General features: G+C 37.2%; 1 protein-coding gene across 1 annotated transcript in view; it reads left to right on the top strand.

Moving 5' to 3' along the window:
* Nucleotides 1-3,162: 3,162 nt before the first annotated feature.
* tspan15 (tetraspanin 15) overlaps nt 3,163-22,129 on the top strand; it is a 39,499-nt gene continuing 20,532 nt past the window's right edge. Inside the window, exons 1-3 of the mRNA XM_062417141.1 lie at nt 3,163-3,275; nt 14,566-14,751; nt 15,825-15,899. Coding sequence (XP_062273125.1) covers nt 3,186-3,275; nt 14,566-14,751; nt 15,825-15,899 — 351 coding nt within the window. The 5' untranslated portion in view covers nt 3,163-3,185. The remainder of the gene's footprint in view (nt 3,276-14,565; nt 14,752-15,824; nt 15,900-22,129) is intronic.

Genomic DNA, 22,129 nt, shown 5'->3' with positions numbered 1-22,129 from the left:
AGACAAAGGAATAACAGTGCTTACTATCCACGGCCTGAAACTTACCTCTGTTAAAAGTTGCACCTGAACACACCTCAGAGACTACATCTGACCACTAACATGTACATTTTGCGCATGTTGACTAGCCTGCAGTCTGTGTTGCTAATACAAAAAAACTATCACCTGAAAGACAATTAAAAACAAGCTAGCCAATAGTTTTTCATGCCAAGGTGAATCTGATTAAACTGTTTTCTATTACCCTGAGAATACAAATTAAGAACATATATGATAAAAGCTACAAATGCTCAGTTTAGCTTTGTTTTGCTTTGCATCTCTGCTGTCAGCTTGTGGTCTTTTACTTGTGGAAGAAGATAAGAAAAGGCTGAGATGATAAAATAAGGTGTAACCACCAGATGTGTCAAAAATAGTGATTCTCTTGCCTGAACAGCCGCTCATACAGCTCTCACTCACTGACTCAATGTACTTTATCAGCCGAACAGCTGCTGATAAGGCTGGACTAAAACCAACAGTGTCAGATACACTGCTTAATGTACAAGCAATGGTTAGTCACAAACAGCACAATGGTGGCTGTCTATTGTTTAAATGCCATAAAATGACCTTTTCTGTTCTTTAGTTTTGTGACTGAACATAATTTACATTTACAAAACAGCAGTCAAATAATATGAAACCTTCTTGAGACATATGCGACCTTCTTTCTGGTTAAAATTGTTAACTTTGAACAAAATATTTTGCAATATTGTAGGCTACACAATGTTTTTTATTGATATAATGTCTTGTAATTTGATTTTGAAGTATTCAGTTGATTGATTTACCAGTTAAGGAGGATTAACCTGCATACATTTCCATGCTGTATAAGTTAGCAAAAGTAAATGTCTTAACAAAGACACTCCATATAGCCTTGCAACAAAAGTATTAGTAAATTCAGTATTCAGAGGCAACAAAGGCCACATTATTGGTAAATCCTCCGGACCCAACAAAGTAGTAGTGGCTGATTCTTTATGGCCCCTTTGCAAGTGATTTCTAATCCACCACTAGGGGGCAAAGATACATGTTTTACTGTAAATTGTTGTGCTATCCAAGAAGTGTTTGCCATCAACACCTACACTGTAAAAAATAAAGAAAAAGAAGTAATTTTACAGGACATGTTCTGTATTACTTTATAGACTTTATTTCCATAAAACAATGAAATGCCTGTGAATTTACAGATATTCGTATATATACAATATATACATATATGCAAATAATCAATTGAAAATTTAAATAATCCATTAAAAGAAGCTAAATTGAGCAATCAACTAATGTATTTATATAATCAAACATTTAACAGCACTCAAAATTATCTCCAGGATTTCACAAGATTTGACTGTAATTTTCTCAATCAAATACATTATTATCACTTATAACAACATTGAACTTAACTTTGAAATATCAGGACATGCTTATGTAGAATTTCAAAATTACAGCCTTGTAAAATGGCATGTCTGAGCTATATTTCCCCTGAATATGCATGTTTGCTATGTGCACGAAGGCCAAACAAATTTTTAATAGATTACTGTGTGTACAATTTTCTGATGTTTCCAACATAATCAACTGCTTATGTCATGTTGATCAAAATGTATTATGCTGGTTCTCTGTTGAATAGTCCTTTCCCCCAAGACTTAGACTTATCTGCATTACTTCATTGCATAAGTCATTACATGCAAAATCATCTCAGCAAGCATGTAAACCAAGGATATTTTCCTTCTATTCAACTTTTTTTGTAAATGTGTCCTGAAATGATGAATTGTTCTCAGGTCACATCAGATCTTGACTTTCTCTAATGAAGAGGAATTTGTTAAGCAATATATCAAACAATGATCAACCAGTTACACTAGTCAACCGATGATCTTAAATAGCTCAGAGCTGCATCTAATGAACCTTTAGTTGGCAAGCACACAAAGATAAAGCACAACACAGTGTTATAACTTTTGACAGTGGAAGAAAAACAAGGAAATGAACAGAGTAAACAGCTGGGAAGAAGAGGAGAAGTAAGGCTGCATGAAGAAGAGTAGAGAGGCAAAACAGAGGGAGAGGTAGGTGAGTCCAAGGCACACTCCAAATGAAATAACGTACACAATTGTGGATCATGTTCTCTGTCACGGCCTTGTGGTCGAGGCCGATCAAAATATGCGGCTGAATGTTTGGAGAAAAAAATGGACACAATTATTGGTAAGAAATAATTCATTTGTAGAGATACTTAAAGCAGAATATTGTGTTAGTTTGTTTTGATTAGTATCGCAGGTGTTTTCAAGCTTATAACCACTTATGTAGCCAGTTTAAAAGGAGAAAATTATTCACTCTCCGGTGCCACTGTGTGCATCACATTGAACATGGAAACAGAAGGAATACTAGAGTGGGTCTGAAGACAAAAAAGGTAATAGCCAAGTATGGTCAACGCAAAGGTTACAAGACCATCTCCAATGAGCCTGATGTTCCTGTGACCACTATTGCTACTATTATTAAGAGGTTTAATGCCCATAAAACTGTAGCCAACATCTCTGGACGTGGGCACAAGAGGAAAATTTAACAAAAGGATTGTGCGAATGGCCAAGACAGAACCAAGGAAAACTTTAATACATCCACGCTGAGCTTCAAGTTCAAGGTACAATAGTTTCAAGTCGCACCATCCATCATTCAGTGATATGAAAATGGGCTCCATGGCAGACCCAGGAAGACCCTTTTTCTAAGAGGGAGCCACAAAAAAGCCAGACTAGAGTTTTCCAATATGCATGTTGACAAGCCGCAGTCCTTCTGGGAGGATGTGCTTTGGACAGATAAAACAAAGTTAGAGCTTTTATGTAAATCACACTGTGTGGGGCTGTTTTTTTTGCATTTAGTGTTTTTGCAAATGTGATGATTCGAGAAATGTATCTTTTTGAGAAAACCAATTAAAAAACAATTTCGAGGTTCAGTGGTCAAACACAATTGTATTTCACCCTCCCATCAATCATTCGAGACAAACACTCTGTGAACATATACATATCTAAAAGCGTGACCCTCCTCTTTATTTCTCCCTTGTGAACGTGCTGCCTGACATCCATCACCCCCACACACACGCGCCTACAGGTGTGGTGACGACGACAACGCGGAAGTGTGTTGTAAACAGCGCAGGAAGCCGCTGAGCTGAACTGTCCGCAGCCGACACCATGTCCAACAGCGACGAGATCCGATACTGCCAAAGATGCTCGTACGTTTTCCTCAAATTCGTCCTGTTCTCCTATGCCATCGTCTGGTGGGTAAGTAATGTCCCGGGCACCGTTTGTGACGAGGAGCGTGTGCTTTGTTTGCACTGTTATCTGAACTGGACTGGTTAGACTGGGTGTGTTTGCCTTTCGCCTGCTGGGAGTCTGTATATAACTAGAAAGGAAAGACGGTTTAAATGTGTTATAGTGAGAAATTGTCAGCAACACAAGATTTTACCGTTTGTCAAACTGCATCGTGTTGTTCAGTTTGGGAGCGACAGGTGTTTTACCTGTTGAGTAATGAATAACTAGACTGTACTTAATAACCGTGGCTGTATAAGCACAGGCTGGCTCCACCCTCCTCTCTGCACCTTTACCTGCCTGATAAAGGGGAAAAACATATAGGAAGCGAGAGAGAAAGAGATAACGAAAAAAGGAGGAACAACAGATTTTTATTCTGGTTAATTCCAGAAACATTTTTCGTTATGCCCTGCTGTCTGTGGTCAGACTGAAGCACCAAATGAGTCATGTGTGTCTAACCACTCCACCACATGACAGATCAGCAATGGGAAAAATGAGTAGCTGCATTAAATGGCATGACATGACAGAGTTGATCCAGTACATTCAACCTAATAGGCAGTTACAGTAGGTGCATATTTAATAAAGTTTTTGTTTTCTGTATATTTGATAGAACTGCACTATCACCATAGACTCGAGTGTATTTGTAGTGTAAACTGTATAGGTGCCTGATCATGCAATGTGAGCAGGTTGTTTTACAAAACATGAAAGAAATGTCATAGAGAGACAAACTGTATGGTTGCTGTTTTGTGACTCACCACTGTGCAACTTGTGAAATAGCTTAATATTAGTGAAAGATTTGAGATCTAGCATTTTATTTGTGCAGTATGTTTAGATGATTAATTTACCAGTCATTAAAAAGAAAATTTTTGTTTGACAAACATTCACTTTTCCCAGCTTCTCAGTTGCAATTTAAGCAGCTTTTCTCTATTTTTTTCAACTAATTTTGTTTCCAACTTGTCAAATGTAAAAACATTTTGCTGGGTTATAGGAAATTGTGACAGGCATTTTTATAGACCCCAGCGACTGATTGATGAATTGGGAAAATAATTGATTATGAAAATAACCATCAGTTGCAGCCCTAATTAAGATAAGATAAGATGTCAAACAAGCCACTGGATCACTCTCAGGAACAGTGGTGCAGATCTCCTGCAGCCACAGGCCATCAGAGGCTCCGAAAACTACTGTTTAGCTTGAGAATAAATTCATTTTCTAACAGCATATTTGTTTGCAGGTAGATAAAAAGGGAATTTAAAATGACTTCAAATGTTAATCAGGAATCATCAGTACATCAGTATTACAAAACACACAAAGGAGTCAAAGTCAAAGAAGGAATGTATTTCATTTCTGTGAGACAGCAAAGAGTTTCCAGTAGAGAGGTCAGGTTAAGTAAAGTGTTCCCTGAAGAGCAACTCAGATGAACTACAGTGTAAGCAAATATTACAGTCATCTTAGCGGAAGAAGCAACTTCATAACAATACCTAGTAAGGTATAAGTTTGCTTGGTAATAGAGAATCTTGGCAGACAAACAGACATAGCCTCAGCTGCAAGGGAGCCTTGTCTAACTCTCTGCTATATCCAAGTAAAGCAGTTTAGAGCTTAAATATCGTCTTAAATGCTGTGATATGTCAAAAACAAGAGGGAAATGCCTTTATGATTACAATTTACCTGCTTCTACTTGTATTTTCTAGGCATTCACTTAAATTAAGCCAAAACAATTGTTTCCAGAAGTTGAGAACAAAATTAAAACAACACAGGACACGCTGATGGTGTATATTTTGGTACTTGTCACTTACTTAAAAGACAAAAAGTTTTGTGCAACATAGCTAAACTGTGCAGCTGCTCCTTCTCATAGACAGCATAACAGAGCATTTATATTTGTGCAGACAGATGGCTGACAGGCACAACACTTAATGGACAAAGAAAATGACTTATTTGTTCCTTCTGTGAGACATTTTTAAAATAATTATTCATGGAAGAGGGAATGGGATGGTGAAGCAGTAATTGGTGCATTATGGGGAGTGAATGCTGGCTTGATAAGAAAGACGAAAGAGATTAATGACTTATTACTTTGTTCCTACATCTTGTTGATTCAGTCATGTTAAAGAGAAGTTCTCACCACACTGTCTCAGTGTTTACCATTAATTATAGACTGTGGTGGCCCACCATTGTCTAATTTGTGCTGCCACAGTGTCACAGTGAGCTGAACATGTGTGTACTGTACACTCTCCAAAATGAGACGTTATCTTCTTTTGTGTGGATTATATTGTTATATTACTGAGTAAAGTTGTGACAACTTTCCACTGTCTCTGTCTCTGATGCACACAGAGGCTCAGCTCTGTCCCTTCTGAGACAGAGGAGAGATGAGAGGAGCAGCTAACATTAGCCTCTGCCATAGTTTGCTGTCACTTCTTGTTGCTCTCCACTGCTCTCAGGAGAGCCTGTTGAATAATGTGGGAATAGAGTACTACTACTTTATTCTGCCTCGCTGTTCTGTATAAAAGGTCCGGACACTGAATGGGGGACAGAGTTGTTCCACCAGTAAGCGGCTACAGGAAGCTGTTGTGTTAGCTGTGGTAGAGCGAGCTAGAGAGTGAATGAAGCGAGGGAGCGGCGACAGTAAGAAAGCCAGTGAATCAGATCAATAACACAGGGATCCCTGAATCTGAAACACCTGTGTGCTGTTTAAAACGCAGCAGCGTTATGCTGGTTTGGTTGGTTCAGTTTAAAGAAAGCAAAGTCTTAATGAGAGTTATTCTTTATTTCCATCTGTACAATAACTCAACTAAGATCTGGATCCACTAATAAATCATCTGAAAGTCGAGTCTTTTATTGATAAGCAAAGACAGTTAGTTTAGTTATTTGAAGAAACACAATGTAGAAAAAGATATTTACTGAAAAAGTATTTTATACGTTCATAAGTAATAAACTGAAATATGGACATTACAACTTTTTTGATAGTTTGTTTGGAACATTTATTAAATGGTAAAATTTCTTTCCTGTGCTTTGTGGGTGTGACCTTTTTGCTGTGTCATCACCAGTTCAACCAGTAATTACATAACTAGAGCACAAAATACAATTCTAGACTTAAGCTCTAAATTTTGCTCTCAGAGTGCACCAGAATGATGCATTTGACTTAAAAATGTACAACATTTTCTTCCAGGGGAACATGCCCCTGGACCCCTCTAGAGGGTTGGACTGAGATCCCACCACCATAGTCTCTCAAAATTCTGTTGGAAACATTGTGTCTCTAACGTGGTTTATCTCTGCGGCATGCAGTCCAGAGCAAAGAGCAGCTGAGGTCACATAGTCACTTCCTTCAGGAAATGTAGACAGTAGCAAATGTTCACTCACTCAGCATTAAATTGCCTGCTGTTTTATTATTGACACCAACTGTATTTCTGTTATAATGTCTCATCAAACAGGATGGGGAGAGATATTTCAGCTCATTTGTATTTGACTATATTGTAATTAATATTAGAAACAAAAATAAAATGATAGACCAACACACAGTGTGTGCTGAGGTTGCACACAGACAAGCAGCATAACACATGTTGGAGGAACAATGCACTGTATAAGATTGTTTATTTCCTGCTTACTGTGGAAAATGACTATACAAGGACAATAGCTTAACCCAGTACTGTGGGATCAAAGGTGTTACAGTCGACTAAGACTAAAACCAAAACTACAGCCGAGCATGAGGGTGACAATGTATCTGTGAGATGGGAATTTCACACGTCACTGTTTTCTCTCCTTGAAATTAATTCTGAGTTATATATTATATTAAATCAAAGGGGTGTAGTGACATGATGCCAGCAGTGTACTTGGTAGGCACAGCAGAGATCATTGTTTTGATTACTGAGACCTGATTAGAAGTGTGTCAACGGAGTTATGACTAACATCTGTAATTTGTATTAAATTGATTAATTCTATCAGTTGATTTTTTAGTGAAAAGCAATGAGAGTTTTGACTTTTGAAGACAACCATCCCAACTATGATGCAAGCTTCTTGTCCCTGTGGGTTGATTTCACTTCATCCTGCTGTATTTAGGTTGTCTGTTTTTCTTGACCTTGATTTACATGTTGAAGGCTGACTGAGCACACTTTGTAACAACAGCACATGATTCACACTTACACATATGGACTCATTGGGATTTCCCAGTTTAAAGCAGGTCTTTTCTCTTGACCACTCAGCTACTGTAATTGCACTGTAATTTGGGACCAATGTACTTTACTGACAGCTGTTGTTATGTGAGCTGATCAGTACATAATCTGTCATCTACCGTCCCTCAACAGTACAGGCTTTTAACCAGCAACTTTTTATATGGTCAAATAAACATTTCCCCTGTTCGCATTCAGCTTCCAGCACAGCTGAACTAAGGCTGGAAAGAAATGAGCCTGCTTTTGAACTCTGGCTTTGTTTCAGCAGTTTCTGTTTGTCTGGTAACAGAATGTGGCTGGATTACTGCATTGCTTTCTGTTCGATTTATAATCAGTGTTTTTCATGTGAAAATCCAAAAAAGCTTAATTGACTTAAGAGTAGTCAGAGACAAAATTGGGGTCCTAAGTTATCTTGTTTTATTTAAACACACTTACTTTAGAATGAAATGAGGTCCCAACCACCAAGAAGAAGCAGAAGAAGTTTCTGAATATATCAATCAATGAATAGATAATTCTACAGTTTACCTATGAAAAACTATTAATTCCTCAGGAGACACGTTCAAGCCTCCATATTAATTTGCACTCATATAATTTACATAATAGAAAATGACATGATGTGAGACAAATCACTAACTGTGACCTTGTCCTGCAGAACATTGTTAATGTGATTAATACGATTTATTTCGGTGAATTTATGTCTCTTTACTGCAGTTTATAGTCTGGTTTCAGAGTTCCTTTTCAGTTTCCGCACTGTGTCCTGTCACAGCAGTTAGGTAAGCAATAACACTGTAGAGCTGTTCATGAGTGTAATAGGTTATATAATACAACTTAACCTTGGCCTAATGCCCTGATATTGGCATCAAGTCTTCTGCAGCTAAGTGCATGCTGATAAACAGAGATCTGCCTGTGTTAATATATTATTGCTACAATTTTAGTTTACATGAACCTGAGGGATTCACAAAACAGCAAAACTGCCTGTAAAGATGATCACTTACGAATGTTGACATATTCTATTGTTGGCAGAAATGTTGAGTTGTTAAAAATGCTTTAAGTGCCCTCCTCTCCTCTAGGCTGAATAGAAGTGACTTTGGGGTCAGCGGGAGGGCACCTAGTCAATAGCGAGATACCATAACAGACAGCCGGCAGGGACATGTAAGGAAAAAACATCATGGTGGAATATAAACAGTGGTTCATCAGAGCTCACAGATGGCTACTTATGTGAAACTTCTTTTCTTTCCTTCTTCCTTGCTGGTTTCCTCCTCTCTGACATGTTGTCTGTCTTAGTTTGGAAAGGCTGAAGATAGATTGTGAGGAGGGATCAATGCAATTAGCAACAAATTTTAGGCTGCAAATTTAAGAGGCTGACACTTCTTTTTAGCGATAACCACATTGCTACAGGTGCGAAGACAAACAAAATGTTTTTTACTGTTTATTATAATTGAAAATGTGTTTAAACTGATGTAACTGTTGTTTATTCGACTGGCTCAAACGAAAGGAAAACCACAGTTTATTCCAGACAGGTCTTCCTTTTTGTATATGATTACACAGGGCTCACCATTGTCATTGCTGAGATTTTAAAACATGACATCATTACTAAAAATAGGTGTAACGGTGCATGAAGCACTAGCACAGGGAGTATCAGACAAGTTGTAAACAAACCTGCAGTTAGTCAAACTTATATGGAAGAAAAAATTAAGGGGGGTGATTAAAATAATCACCAGAAGGGGTTGATTTCTAGGAATAATCTGTTACGGCCTCACGGTTTTTGGACTTCTCTTGGTTTCTGGTGTTATACTTCTGTTTTTCAGCCCTTTTGGCCATTTGATTTTGCTCATTTATACTTGAGTTGTTGTTTGAAGGACTGCATTACATTATTAGTTAGCTGATGGTAACTTGAGTTTATTTTAATGGATTTTTCTTGGATGGTTTTATGTATACTGGGTTGTGTGTGTTTTCTGGGTTTTGATTTTCAGTTTCCCTTCTGTGTTCCTGCACTCCTCTCCAGCCTTCACACCTGTCCTGGACCAGTCTTGTCAGCACTGTCCTGTCCCGAGTGTCCTCCCAGTCACTCAACTCTTGGCCTGCACTTGTGTCTATCTAGTCACCTGTTCCCCATTCCCTCACTAGTTCAGTTAGTATAAGTCTTGGTTTGCATTTCAGTCTTTGTTGGATCCTTTGGTCTGGTTTGTTCCGGTTTAGCTCTGGTAATTTAATCTTGTTCAGCATTCTGTTTTGCATGGCTTTGTTTTTTACCTGTTATTCCAAGAATTACGACCTTTCTCTTCAGCACAGATCTGCTGTTTATGACATAATCGTCTTAGCTATAAAAAATAAAATTGAAGTTGTAAGAAAGCATTGTTTTCATTTTAAAGAAAGGTTGTATTCCTCTGCTTTCTTATGCAAATAGCCTAAACTGCAGTGATGGTGTTGCACTGTATTGCTCATTGTTCATATGAGGCAGGAAGTTGCAAACAGGCTCATTTGACCCTCCCAAAAATAATAATTGTCACTATAAATTGCTTATTGGTGTTTTTCCAGTTCCTGCTTTAGTTGCCTGCCTGATCACATTACAGACCTACATTTGCTCGTGTGCTATTTGGCAGTAATCGAATCTGTGCAAGTGACCTTTTTTAATTTTAGATTAGCCCAGAGCTCATTGTAGAAACAGATGGGGTCACTTAATTTTGTTGTATTGCAATTGTTTTCTGCTTGGTGTACAACAAATGTTGCAACCTTCCACTTCAGCAGAATTGAACTTTTTACTAGATAGTATTTTAGCGCTCAAATCTCTTTCAATATCAAGTGTAAGAGTAGAAACACATCATCTATGAGGCAAACTGTTATTAGACTTTACTATACAACTGTAAGGTTTGCTGATCATTTCCTAATTTGGTGTCACTGTTGAATGATGTGCTGCTGATGGATAGATATTTTGATGAGTGATCTGTCCATCAATGAAATAAACAAAATCAGACCCCAAAATCCTTCACACTGCATCCCTAATTAGAGAAGTTAGAAAGTTAGGTGCAAAGATCCTCCAAACTAGCCATTTATTCTTTGGTAGAAGGTTGGTCTGATGAAATCTGATTGTGGGAAGAAATACAGGTTATCCAGTCAGGAAAATATTCAATGCATTTAGCACCAGATGTGGAATTCCACTTTTCTCTGTTGTATTGGGATGGCAGCATGGATGCATATCTCTAAAACTCAGCAAATTATATCTACATGGCTAGATAATATGTGGACCAAGTGGAAAAATGTGTCTGTTTTTTGTCTTTACATTTTTGTGAATTGACCCTTGAAGCTCTCCCTTTATTTTCAGAACGTCCCTGACTGTCATTGGCACTGACTTCATAATTAGGTGCTGCCAGATGCTTACTGCAGATTGCAAATCAGTTTTGACTCATGTTAATGTGACACTGAAGATGTGCCGACGTGTTGTTGAGGGCAGACAACACTGGACTGAATTATCTGCAAATTATTTTCTGACTGAAGAAACAAGCTTCAGTCTCACTCAGTTATTCCTTTGACATGTGGTGGGCTAAGCTCAGTTTTCTCTGAAATCTTCTCTGTGTTAACAAGGTCAGTGTAAAACAGTTATTAAATTGATCAGGTGGCATTCCTTAAATGGAAAGGTTTATTAATAGATAATTAATTAAACTGAGCTATATTCAATCACATTTGGTAAGAAGTGGTATGTAGTGGCTCAGTTATGCAGTATGTTCACTGCTGTTAGTTTTCAGTCACTGAGTCAAACTGAATATCTCACAATGCAACATAGGCTTATTAAAACATACCAGCATTCTCATCATATTTACATATGAATAGATGAAAGCATTCAATTTGCATTCATTATCAGCCACGACTTGAGTGCGACTACATATATTTCTGTCGCACAAAAATGACTTTGGCAAATTATACTAGATTTGTATATTTTAACACTATGAAAGGCGAGCAACCAACATTACAGGGCGTGTTTGAGTTTGTGTGAGATTTCAGCTCGAATGCTAACATGCTGATGTTCAGCAAAATTCAGAATAGTGTTTACCATGTTCACCAGCTTAGTTTAGCATGTTAACATTGTCACAAACTGGCTCAGGAATGTGACAAAGAAGGAGTCCATGCAAAAGTATTACTTAAAACCAATGTGATTTATTAAAAGTAAAGTTAACAAAAATAGACGAACCAAAAGGAAATGATGCAGGGTGGATGTCAACAGGATGAAGGGTGAGAGTGACTTAATGGGTCAGCTTTAAAAGCACATGGGGTCAGGCCAAGGTGAGCCATATAAACTAATGCAAATGTTTGCATACTGTCTGCCAGTATGCAAACATTTGCTTATTACTGTAGCATTAAGCACAAAATAGACCTGAAGCTGATTGGCATGTCATTAGTTTTGCAGGTATTTGGCTTTATACTAAAGTACTGGACCAATTAGAATTTTGGCCTGATGGCGGCGTTAGATTTTTACTAAAAAGACTGTAAATGTGAAAGATATCTTACTTAATATGACCAACTGAATGTGGAAGTTTCACAGTAGCCTTAGATAAACTTTCGAATGCATTTTTGCATTTTTGTAGACACACTGTGCAATTTGGACCTCATCATTTACATTGAAAGTTCATTCAATGGGGATTATTATAGTTTATAGAGTTCATATAGGCAGATTTTTTGTCTTTTTTAAATTTAAATTGTAATCCTATCTTTAAGGTTGATCCTCTGAGGACCATGTGTACAAAATTTCATGACAATCCAATAGTTTTGTGTCAGTCTGGACTCAAAGTGTTGGCCAGATGAACTGACCAACAGATTGACCTGCCAACACTTCCATCCACAGAGCCAGGCTGCTAACATGGAAAGAAACCTAAAACCAAATGTGTGTGTGTGTGTGTGTGTGTGTGTGTGTGTGTGTGTGTGTGTGTGTGTGTGTGTGTGTGTGTGTGTGTGTGTGTGTGTGTGTGTGTGTGTGTGTGTGTGTGTGTGTGTGTGTGTGTGTGTGTGTGTGTGTGTGTGTGTGTGTGTGTGTTGGACAGTCTACAGAACAATCTGTTCCACAGCATTGATAGTAAAAAGACTAGGACCAGACCTGAACTGATTGTTAAATTATGTTGGAGTAATTGAGTGAGGAAAAAAAGATGTGTGTTAGAGAGAGAGTATGTGAGTCCAAACACTATTGATCGTTCCGAGTAGATTCAATGTATCCAAACGCAAGTGCTTCAGAGAACCTTAATTAAAGAACACTGTCATTTACAATAACAACACTGAATTATCTGTTGTTGACGTCCACTTCAGTCTGGAGAAAATGCAGCTTGCAATTAGGCTAAGCCACTAAAACTATACTGCCTAATTAGGCTGTTTTGCTATCAAGGCTCTATAGATTCCTAGAGAGAGACCAGCGTTCGGGGATGTCAGTTTGAAATATTTTGATTTGGTCCACTGAAGATGAAAAAACATGGTTTTAAATGGGAACAAAAAGACTGTGCACCTTTCCCAGTATCAAAGGCTTCTGTCTTAATGTTGATTTCGTAAAGACAGCAGCTGCCACTGAGTCATGCAATGTCATCTAAGTAGGTTTGTTCACCTGAATATGTGAATAGGCCCTTTTCACAGAAGACATTTTGACATCTTACAGTAGGAAAAGCACAGGTATAAATCATAAAATGAATGATAAATTAATTACATTCATGTTCACTCAGTTCCAGAGTCCTGGTTTTGTGCATGTTGGCTCACTGTCACAGTTTACTGGGACACATTAATAGAACAGAGTCATTGTTAATGTTATTAGTATCACTTGTTTTGTTCTCATGAAGTCAAATGTCTGCTGTGGAATAAGCCTAAACTTACTGTGTGCCAGTATGACATCATTAGCATACTATTCCAGTGTGTAACATCTATATAACTTCTATGTTCATCATGTGTGTTCATAAAATGTGCAGTTTTTTATGATCTGTTATCATTGCAAAAATTAAAGAATTATTAAGTAATATTTTTCGTATTATTTGATTACTAGGGAACTATGCAGTACAATCTACTCTGTAATCTACTCATGAGTCTTTTTTAGTCCTTAAATATTGAGTAATTTATACATTTTAAATATTTTTGTAAAACCAGATGGGGTGACTAGAATCAATAAAGGATTTGTAAATGATTCCTAATTGATAAACTGATTTGATAATTGATTCAGATTTGAGAACAAAATTCAAATGCCAACCCTAGTTTACAGTATCTGTTTAGCCATGTCTGCTCATCTGTTTTGTTGTTGCACTTTATTAGGAACATCTGTGAAATCTAATTCAATCCAATACAACAGCTCTACCATGAATTCTTATTTCAAGAAGCTTATTACTGAGGTTGTAATGGGTGGTGGTGGTGGTGTACTGCAGTGCATTATATTTAAGTTTTCCTAATATTTCGACCCTTTCAAAGTAGAATAGTATAACTTATAGCAGAGTTGTTGTATTGGATTGTATTAGATTGCTTAGGTGTTCCTAATAAAGCTCTTGTTGAGTTTATGTATGTAATCTAGTGACTAACCCGCGACCGTCTTTTGCTGCACCATCATGTCAAATTTTAGTAGGGCTGGGTATTGGTAATCAATACCTTTTTAAGGTATCAACCAAAATAGATCAATACCAAGTAGTATCGAAATGTCTCCCTTCAAACAATACCTGCGATTGATCCTTTTTGCACCCAGAGGTAGAAAATATGACTATTTCTATGGACTTGATCACAGCCAAAAAACACAAGCATTCGATTTAATGCGACATGTGATTGGCCCACTTTGAAGACTTTCAAAATGCATTTGTTTAAGAATCAAATCATTTAGATGTGGAGGAGTGGTGGCATTTTATTTAAATTTAATGGTTCTATTTACATGATGGGTATTAAATGAAGTATCTATTTGGTATCGGTATCACTTTAAGGGTACTTGGATTGGCAGTGGTATCATCATTTTTGAAATGATATCCAGCCCTAAATTTTAGATTGTAAAGTCTTTACAGAATTTAGGATCTTTGGCTGAGGCCCTATAACTGTTTCTTCTGTTCGTCATGAATTTTACAGCTGTTGGACTAATCTGTGCTACCTGCTTCTGTTTGTGTTTCCAGCTGATAGGTGGCTTCATCCTGGCCATAGGCATCTATGCTGAGGTGGAGAGACAGCGCTACAAGACAATGCAGGGGATGTTTTTGGCACCAGCTATAATCCTGATCCTTCTGGGAATCATCATGTTTATTGTTTCATTCATAGGAGTCTTGGCTTCACTGAGGGATAATCTAACTCTACTGAAAGTGGTGAGTGGTGTGCTAAGACAGTGGTTGAAGGACATTATACATGTCACAGCTGTGCATTTAAGTAAAAGCCTTGCATGCAACCAAACTGTTAATTCAAGTGTTACTTTTTTTCGACATGGACATCACAATAGCATTGGAGCTGCAACATATAATTATGCACAGGCACCAGATGCACTGTGTTTAGTATCTGTAGCAAAAGTTTAAATTACAACACCTGTCCACAAGATGCTTTTTTCTTTTCTTCTTTTCCTAAAGTTCATATATAAAAGTTGAAATGTAAAGAGGAAAAGAAAGATAACAGGAAAAACAAGAAAACATACACAAATGCATACATAAAAATACAGAGTCTTTACAGGGGTATTAGGTGTGAGAACAATGTTGTTTCTCTTTTAGCCATGAAAATGGATTGTCCAAATGAGGTTTTACACATTGCATTGTGACAGGTTTCATTTATTGTATGTGTGCTGACTCTGCTGATTTATAACAAATTGTATAAGCAAGGATCCTTTCTTGCTTAATGAATTTGTACAAGACAACATAGCTTAGAGATGTAGCTTCATGGCAGTAGTAAAACACTGGTCTCATTTTATGCTAATGGCTAACAATTAATTGAAAGTGTCCATGAAACAGAAATAAAAGCTTCTTAACCTCCAGCAATGTGATATATTATAGTATACTGTGTGTGGGTGGGGTTTTATTAATGAGCGGTATTCAAATCAAATCCTTCAGATGTGAATGGTTCATTCAAACTTGAATTATACACATTTATCTAAGGACCCCTGAGTTTGAGGTGAGCCATCATAAATATTTTTAAGAAAAGAGAGGGTATTTTGATGTAGAAATATAAGCCATATTAAGCATATAACAAGAGACTAATTAATAATTAACACAGGGACACAGGATTAGAACCTAGAAAGTCAGTTCATTTTCTAAATTTTTGTGTTGTGTTTTTAACTTCAAAAAACATCAACGAGTGCTTAATATTGTGACGGACAAGGATTCAAATTTCAAGTGTATAATGGCAGAGCTTGATTGATTAAAGGCTCTTTTGTCTGTTGTGTCATTGGTCACAGTTCATGTACACCCTGACTGTTTGTCTGCTCCTGGAGCTGCTGGGAGGAATTGTGGCACTGGCGTTCCGCAACCAGGTGAGCTGTCCGTGATGACGGTTAATTACCCAACAATTTGAAACTTCACCATCTCAGCATGGTGGGCAGTCAGGGAAATTTGGGGATTAAGTTTGACAACCAAATCTTTACTGTTTGGAGCAATAAACTGTTCATCACGAGGAGATGATAGATAGATATTCCTCTTAGGTTGTATTTACCTTCAATTGAGGGAAGGTAAAAACAACCTAAAGCTGCGTTCACACCAAAAGCGTCTGACGAGAATTGAGCAGCAAGTCTACATAGAAAATCAATGTAAGTGGTGCGATAACACGCAATTTCATATCAGCCGCGACATGCAATCAGCAGCGAGACGTCAGACGCTTTTGCTGTGAACGCACCTTAAGAGGATTATCTATGGTCAAAAAACAATTAATGAGGACAAATGCTAAATATCATTGTATCACAACAAAAGGAGTTAATCTGTGGAACAACTGTTCTGAAGAAATGAAAACATGCAGTTTAAACAGATATTTAAAAATAACACTTTTGACAAATATAGACAGGATGAACAAAGAGGTGACTTGTGCTGTTTTGTTTGTTTGCATGTTTCTTTTGTTATTGTTTTCATTATTCACTCGTATTGTTTTGAATGCTTGGCTTTTTTTTGTTTTGTTTTGTGTGTTTGTTTGTTTGTTTGTTTGTTTGTTTGTTAGTTCTATGTTTTCTTTGTTTTTGTGTTTTTTCATTCTCTTTTTTAGCTTGGAAGTGACTGATAGAGTTTAAAAAAGAAAAAAAAGGGGTAGGACTAGAAAAGCTCCCTGCTTCATCCTACACCCATTCAAACATTGGATATTTATTGTGTTGTTGTATGCCTAAACATTTTTGCTGTATTTTCTATTTTGTTATAAATACAGCCTTTTTATTTTGTTAAGTTATTTTAACATGTTCGAAATAAATTAATACAAAAATGATCCAAACCACCCTGACCATCAGAAAACAGCTCAAAACTATTTGTGATTATAATGTGCTACCTTGAGGCTAATTGAGATCAATATGCATCAAATAGTGTGTGACTCCTCTTGAAGCATCCTGAGCTGTATTTATTATTTATTGACTTCATATTAGCACCTAAATATGTCTGTGAAAAGGCTTCTCCACGCCCTTTTCACTAAGCCCCAACATTATCATTATTGGCTGGATCACAACTGACTGAGTCATGAGCATTAGAGGTATACCACTGGTAGGCCAGCTCTTTCAAAATGAATGGTGCGAACAGTTCTCTTACGTCAGAGGTATGTGTGGGGCGTTGTCATGACAAGTGTCATGTCAATGCACATGATGAAGTTGGCAGCTCACCTAGTGTTGTGCCTCAGGCTGCTGCACATGAGAAACCTCCAATGCTGGTTTGCACTACTTTAGCTGCTTCTGAGCCGAGACAAAAGGCATGAGCTCGCAGAGCAGTAGAGAAAAAACTCTCCATGCCCAGGAGGCATGAGTGAGAGTGTACAGTTAAAGCCCCTCGAATAACAATCAGTCTGAAAAAACACTCAATACAGAGTGAGTAGAAAAACATGGGCAAAAGGGTGTTAACAGATAATTAGATTAATTGTAATTAGGATTAAAATAAATTCTCTTTCAAATCAAATATCCCAAGATATGAATGGAAAGTATTGTTCTTGTAACTGTATTTATAGACTGAAATATAGCTTAATTTAGAATTGCATATTAATATTTTAGACACTACCACTGACTATCCCCGTAACAAACTGGCCACAATTTCATACATTGATCATACACTGTTCACCAATATACTGGTTCTGGAAATTGTCTTGTTTTGTGTGGGATATAAACATGATTTTCAGTCAAATTTTTCCATTAATTTGCTAGTTTTTAAATAATTGAATACATTGGTTGTTTTATATGGTTTATTTTTGTCTGGGTGATGATCTGTTAGAAAGGTTAGCCCACTCTTTCAACTTTTCCCCATCAGGGAGACTGGAAGCAGGTTTACATCATTAGGTTGTCTTAGCAGTGAGGGACTGGAATTGATAGGATGTGTAAAGATGGGTGAAACTGTTGCATAAATGACATTTGGTTGAACTTTTGAATAAGTTGTGTGCTTATAGTAGATAATGACTGCCAGCAGTAACAGAAAAACCCAGTGTTTATAATTGGGTGGTGTTTTGAAAGCTTTGTATCTCTGTAGCTCACCCACATATTTACCTGAGCAGGTGCCGTGTTCCAGTTAGGTGAGAGGAGAAGGTAAAATGTCATTCAGTGGTCAACAGGGAGGAGAGTAGGTGGTAGCTTGCTGTAAGGCTGAAGCTTTTATTTGTTTGTTGCTGTGGTTTAAGTTTTTTTTTGTTGGATTTCCTGGAGTTCATATTTTTGTTAATAAATATCACTTTTTGAACACGTACTTCGGCCTGCTGACCTGCACTTTTGCAACATCTCTTTAAAGGTTTCCAGCATCCAAAAATAATCTTCTGGCCTTAATATGGGATGGTGGCACTACAATGCCCTCCCAATGTTTTCATATCATATTTATACTGTTATTATGACTCACCAACTACATTATATTACATTTACATTGCACATACATATCTGTATCATCTTGGGACAACATGAATTCAATTTAGGTAATTATTTTTCCTATTTCCTTGAAACTGTCACCATATGGTATATATTAGATATATAATCTTCTCCATGCAATTGTTATAATATCTCTCATCAAATCGAGACTTTACAGACACCCCATTGAAACCTTATTTGCTCATATTTCTTGGCAGGAAGCGCTCAGAGACGGTATAATTATAATTAATCTGTTCAAAGAGCAGATTGGATTTACATTTGTATGATATCAGTATGCCGATGGAGCGTTCTGTTCCCCTCTGCATCTTTCTTCTCTCCGTCTACCTTGTCTACTCTATTCTCTAACCCTCCCTCAAATTCTGCCCTTGTTTCCCTTTTTTTTGTCTATCTCAGGCTTCAGTTTCTGATCTCTTTTCCCACCTCACAATAAAATCCAATCATGTTCCTGTGCATACTAACAGAGCATGATGTGTTGTTTTCATGCAGTCGTGACTCAGCAAGCAGCTTCCTCCAGAACAGGTTACAATCAGGAGCAACACTTTGTGTATTAAAAAAACAAAGGAAGGAAAGACTATTGTGACCTAGCCACCTTAATTAGTAATGTTATTACTAGAATAGGGTGTTTTCTTTTTTGAACACTGTAACTGTTTTGGTTGTTGAATGATGCAATGTAGGTGGGAGATTTAAAATGCAGTGTTTGTAGTGTTTGACAAAGAGGCAACTGGCCCAGTAATCTGGACCACCTGCCAGCGAATCCCCATCAGGTAACATGACTGGAACATTCTCATCTGCTGCTCCTTAAGAGCTATAATGAATTCTGCTGCTGTTAGACTACTACTAATGCAAACCAAGTCATTCCTATTGCTGCTTCATACTAAGCGTCTCTCACTATGAGCCACTGTGAAGCAGTTGCAGGACATGCAGCCTTAGGCCCAGTCCTATATGCCTCTCTTGGCCCTACCACCTGTTTTGGAGTGCCCTTCATTGGTAGGGGTCCCCTTTAAGTGCATCCACGATGGGTAGGGGTTGAAATCACTAAATGGGACACCACTTGTAATGTCACCGGTAGACGACGATGGCACATACGTAACACACCAGCGACAAGGCTGTGCCTGATAGAGGTTTCCGGTATTTATTTCCCTCATATATTCCAACAGATTGCTATTTTTTGGGATTATTATTTGTATTTGTGTTATTTGTGCTATATTTATGGGCTTCTTCACTGCAGTGGTAGCCCTGCTCATCTTGTGAAGCTTCAATTATTATGGATTCTGGGAATTTCCACTCCGTTTGGAGTCTGCATCTGACAACACTCCTTTTGGAGGGCCGTCTGGAGGGTAGATGACCACTACCCCTCGATCAACAACAGAAACGGGACACCCGTACCCTACGTGGGTGTGTGCAAAACATAGGGGTTGGGCCAAAAGGGGAAATGGGACTGGGCCTTAGTGATCAAGGTTAATTGAACGGGTATTGAACGGGAGGACTCGCAAAAGAGAAGACAAGCAGGAATTGTTGCAGTTAGCAGCACTGTGCCATGTCAGGAAACACTTGGACAGCATACCACATTACCACAGCGTCTGTGGTTCAGTTCTGGCACTGAACCTTTGTTGCAAACAATCCTCCAGGTTCCTGTTGTCTCTTAACTGTCACTATCTAATCAAGTCACAAAATGTTCCCAAGTTGAATGGGACCAAACAAAAACAGAACAGAAACACAACTTACAATGAATGATATAGACTATGTTTACACCTGGCATCAACATGCGTTTTGGGTGAGTCGTTTACAAGTGGACAACGCTAAATACAAGTGTAAACGACCACCAAGATGCATTGTGATCCTATCACTTGAACCACTTGCTAGGGTGGTCTGGGACGCATTTGACTACATATCTTTTGTAGTGTAAACGCTAATGCGTCCTGATGCAAGGATGTAACAGGAAAATATGACATCAGTGCTTGATGGTTGTTTTGGTAAAAGTGCAACAACAGTTGAAAAAATGGAAAGGAGCACAGATTTACTTGGTTGTAGTAATAGCCCGTACATGTATAGTAGTTCTTTAAACATTTTTTTAGCTATTTAGTCACACTAAAAACACATCTTCTTGTGTAAGTGATGTAGGAAGCAACGGAATCTGGATAATAGAGACAGGTGTGAACATCACCTGAGACGCATGTTAATGAAAGGTGTAAACAGGGCCAATGTTGCTCCATAACTGCTGAATGTCAATAAGCAACTACAAGTGTACCATATCAACTTAGAAGGAGATGCTAAGTCAGTGTTGTCTCAGCTGCCCACAGGTGATCAAAAATCCATTAATGCAGATTTAAAATTTTGTGACCAAAATTTTCAATTAATTTTTAATCCATGTCATGTGTTCATAATTGGTTGCTATAAACCCTAAAAATAGTTGTTGAGCACAGTGGAAAAATACAACGAGAGCCTATAAAATATGCTGATGTTCTTTTAATATGTATTGTTTTGTCTTGTCTCTAACAAGTACCACTGCATGAAACTGTATCTGTATTTAATGCAGTGTGCTAAATAACAAATCATCATTAACTTGTTCATTTTGTTTTTGTATGTGTGTGACTTTATGGAAGTCATTTGTAGAAACGTTTGACATAAGAAACAGCTGCAGCAAAATGCCATTTGTCTTTTTAAAATTGTTTTGTACCACAGATGTATTAAGGAGAACTTATTCCCATCTCATTTACATGAAGATCATGTAACAACTGATGGTGCATGAGGTGCCTAATGTCAGAATAAAACCTTGGATGTATGTAGTCAACATTTAGGATCTTTACAATGTATTTCAGTTCCTGGTTATAAAGAATGAATTTCTGGGGTCATTAAACTTACTACACAAACAATCCAACCTTGAGAGTTCATCATGTTACAGACTGTGGAAGATTATTGCTAATCTGGTCATGCAACCGTAATTCATAGTTAGCTAAATTGAGATTCTTTTAGTCATCTAGTGAGCTATTCATTACATCAGTTCTTCATAAACTACTCTTTCGTTCATGAATATCTCAATGTGGCTCTGTGGGGAAAAGCTTGAGTATCTGCATCTGTCATATTTCCTCTTTGTAATGCTTTTTAATCATCTCGTTTAGATGATAGTTTCATTAAAGATAATGTTCTCTCTTGGGAGAACTTCTTCAATAATATCATCAGTGCATTTCTTTTGTTTCTCTCTTTTTTTGTCAAAAGAAAAGCTAAATTACCTCATTAAAGCAACATTATACTTATATATATATATATATATATATATATATATATATATATATATATATATATATATATATATATATATATATATATATATATATATATATATATATATATATATATATATATATATATATATATACTATATTCTGTGTTTTAATGGCTTCTCATATGTCCTTTATGTTACTGTCATCTCATTTACATTGAGATTAAATTAATACAGCAGTGCATGAGAAATTTGCACACTCACTGAGATTTCAGCGTCTTTCTTTTATAAGTTGAGTTTTATAAAGATGGAGGTTTTTTGGCATCTCATTTCCATTAACATTGTGTTTAATATGATAATGCCATGTGAGCTTATAATAATAGTTCTCAGCAAACTAACTCCAAGTCTTCAAATCTGCACATTGTAACTGGATTAAAGTGGCTGCCTTGCCCCTATA

The sequence above is a fragment of the Scomber scombrus genome, chromosome 1, assembly GCF_963691925.1.
Source record: "Scomber scombrus chromosome 1, fScoSco1.1, whole genome shotgun sequence".
Taxonomy (NCBI): Eukaryota; Metazoa; Chordata; class Actinopteri; order Scombriformes; family Scombridae; genus Scomber; species Scomber scombrus.
Note: the sequence above shows the minus strand (reverse complement) of the source record. Positions and strands in the feature narration are given on the sequence as shown.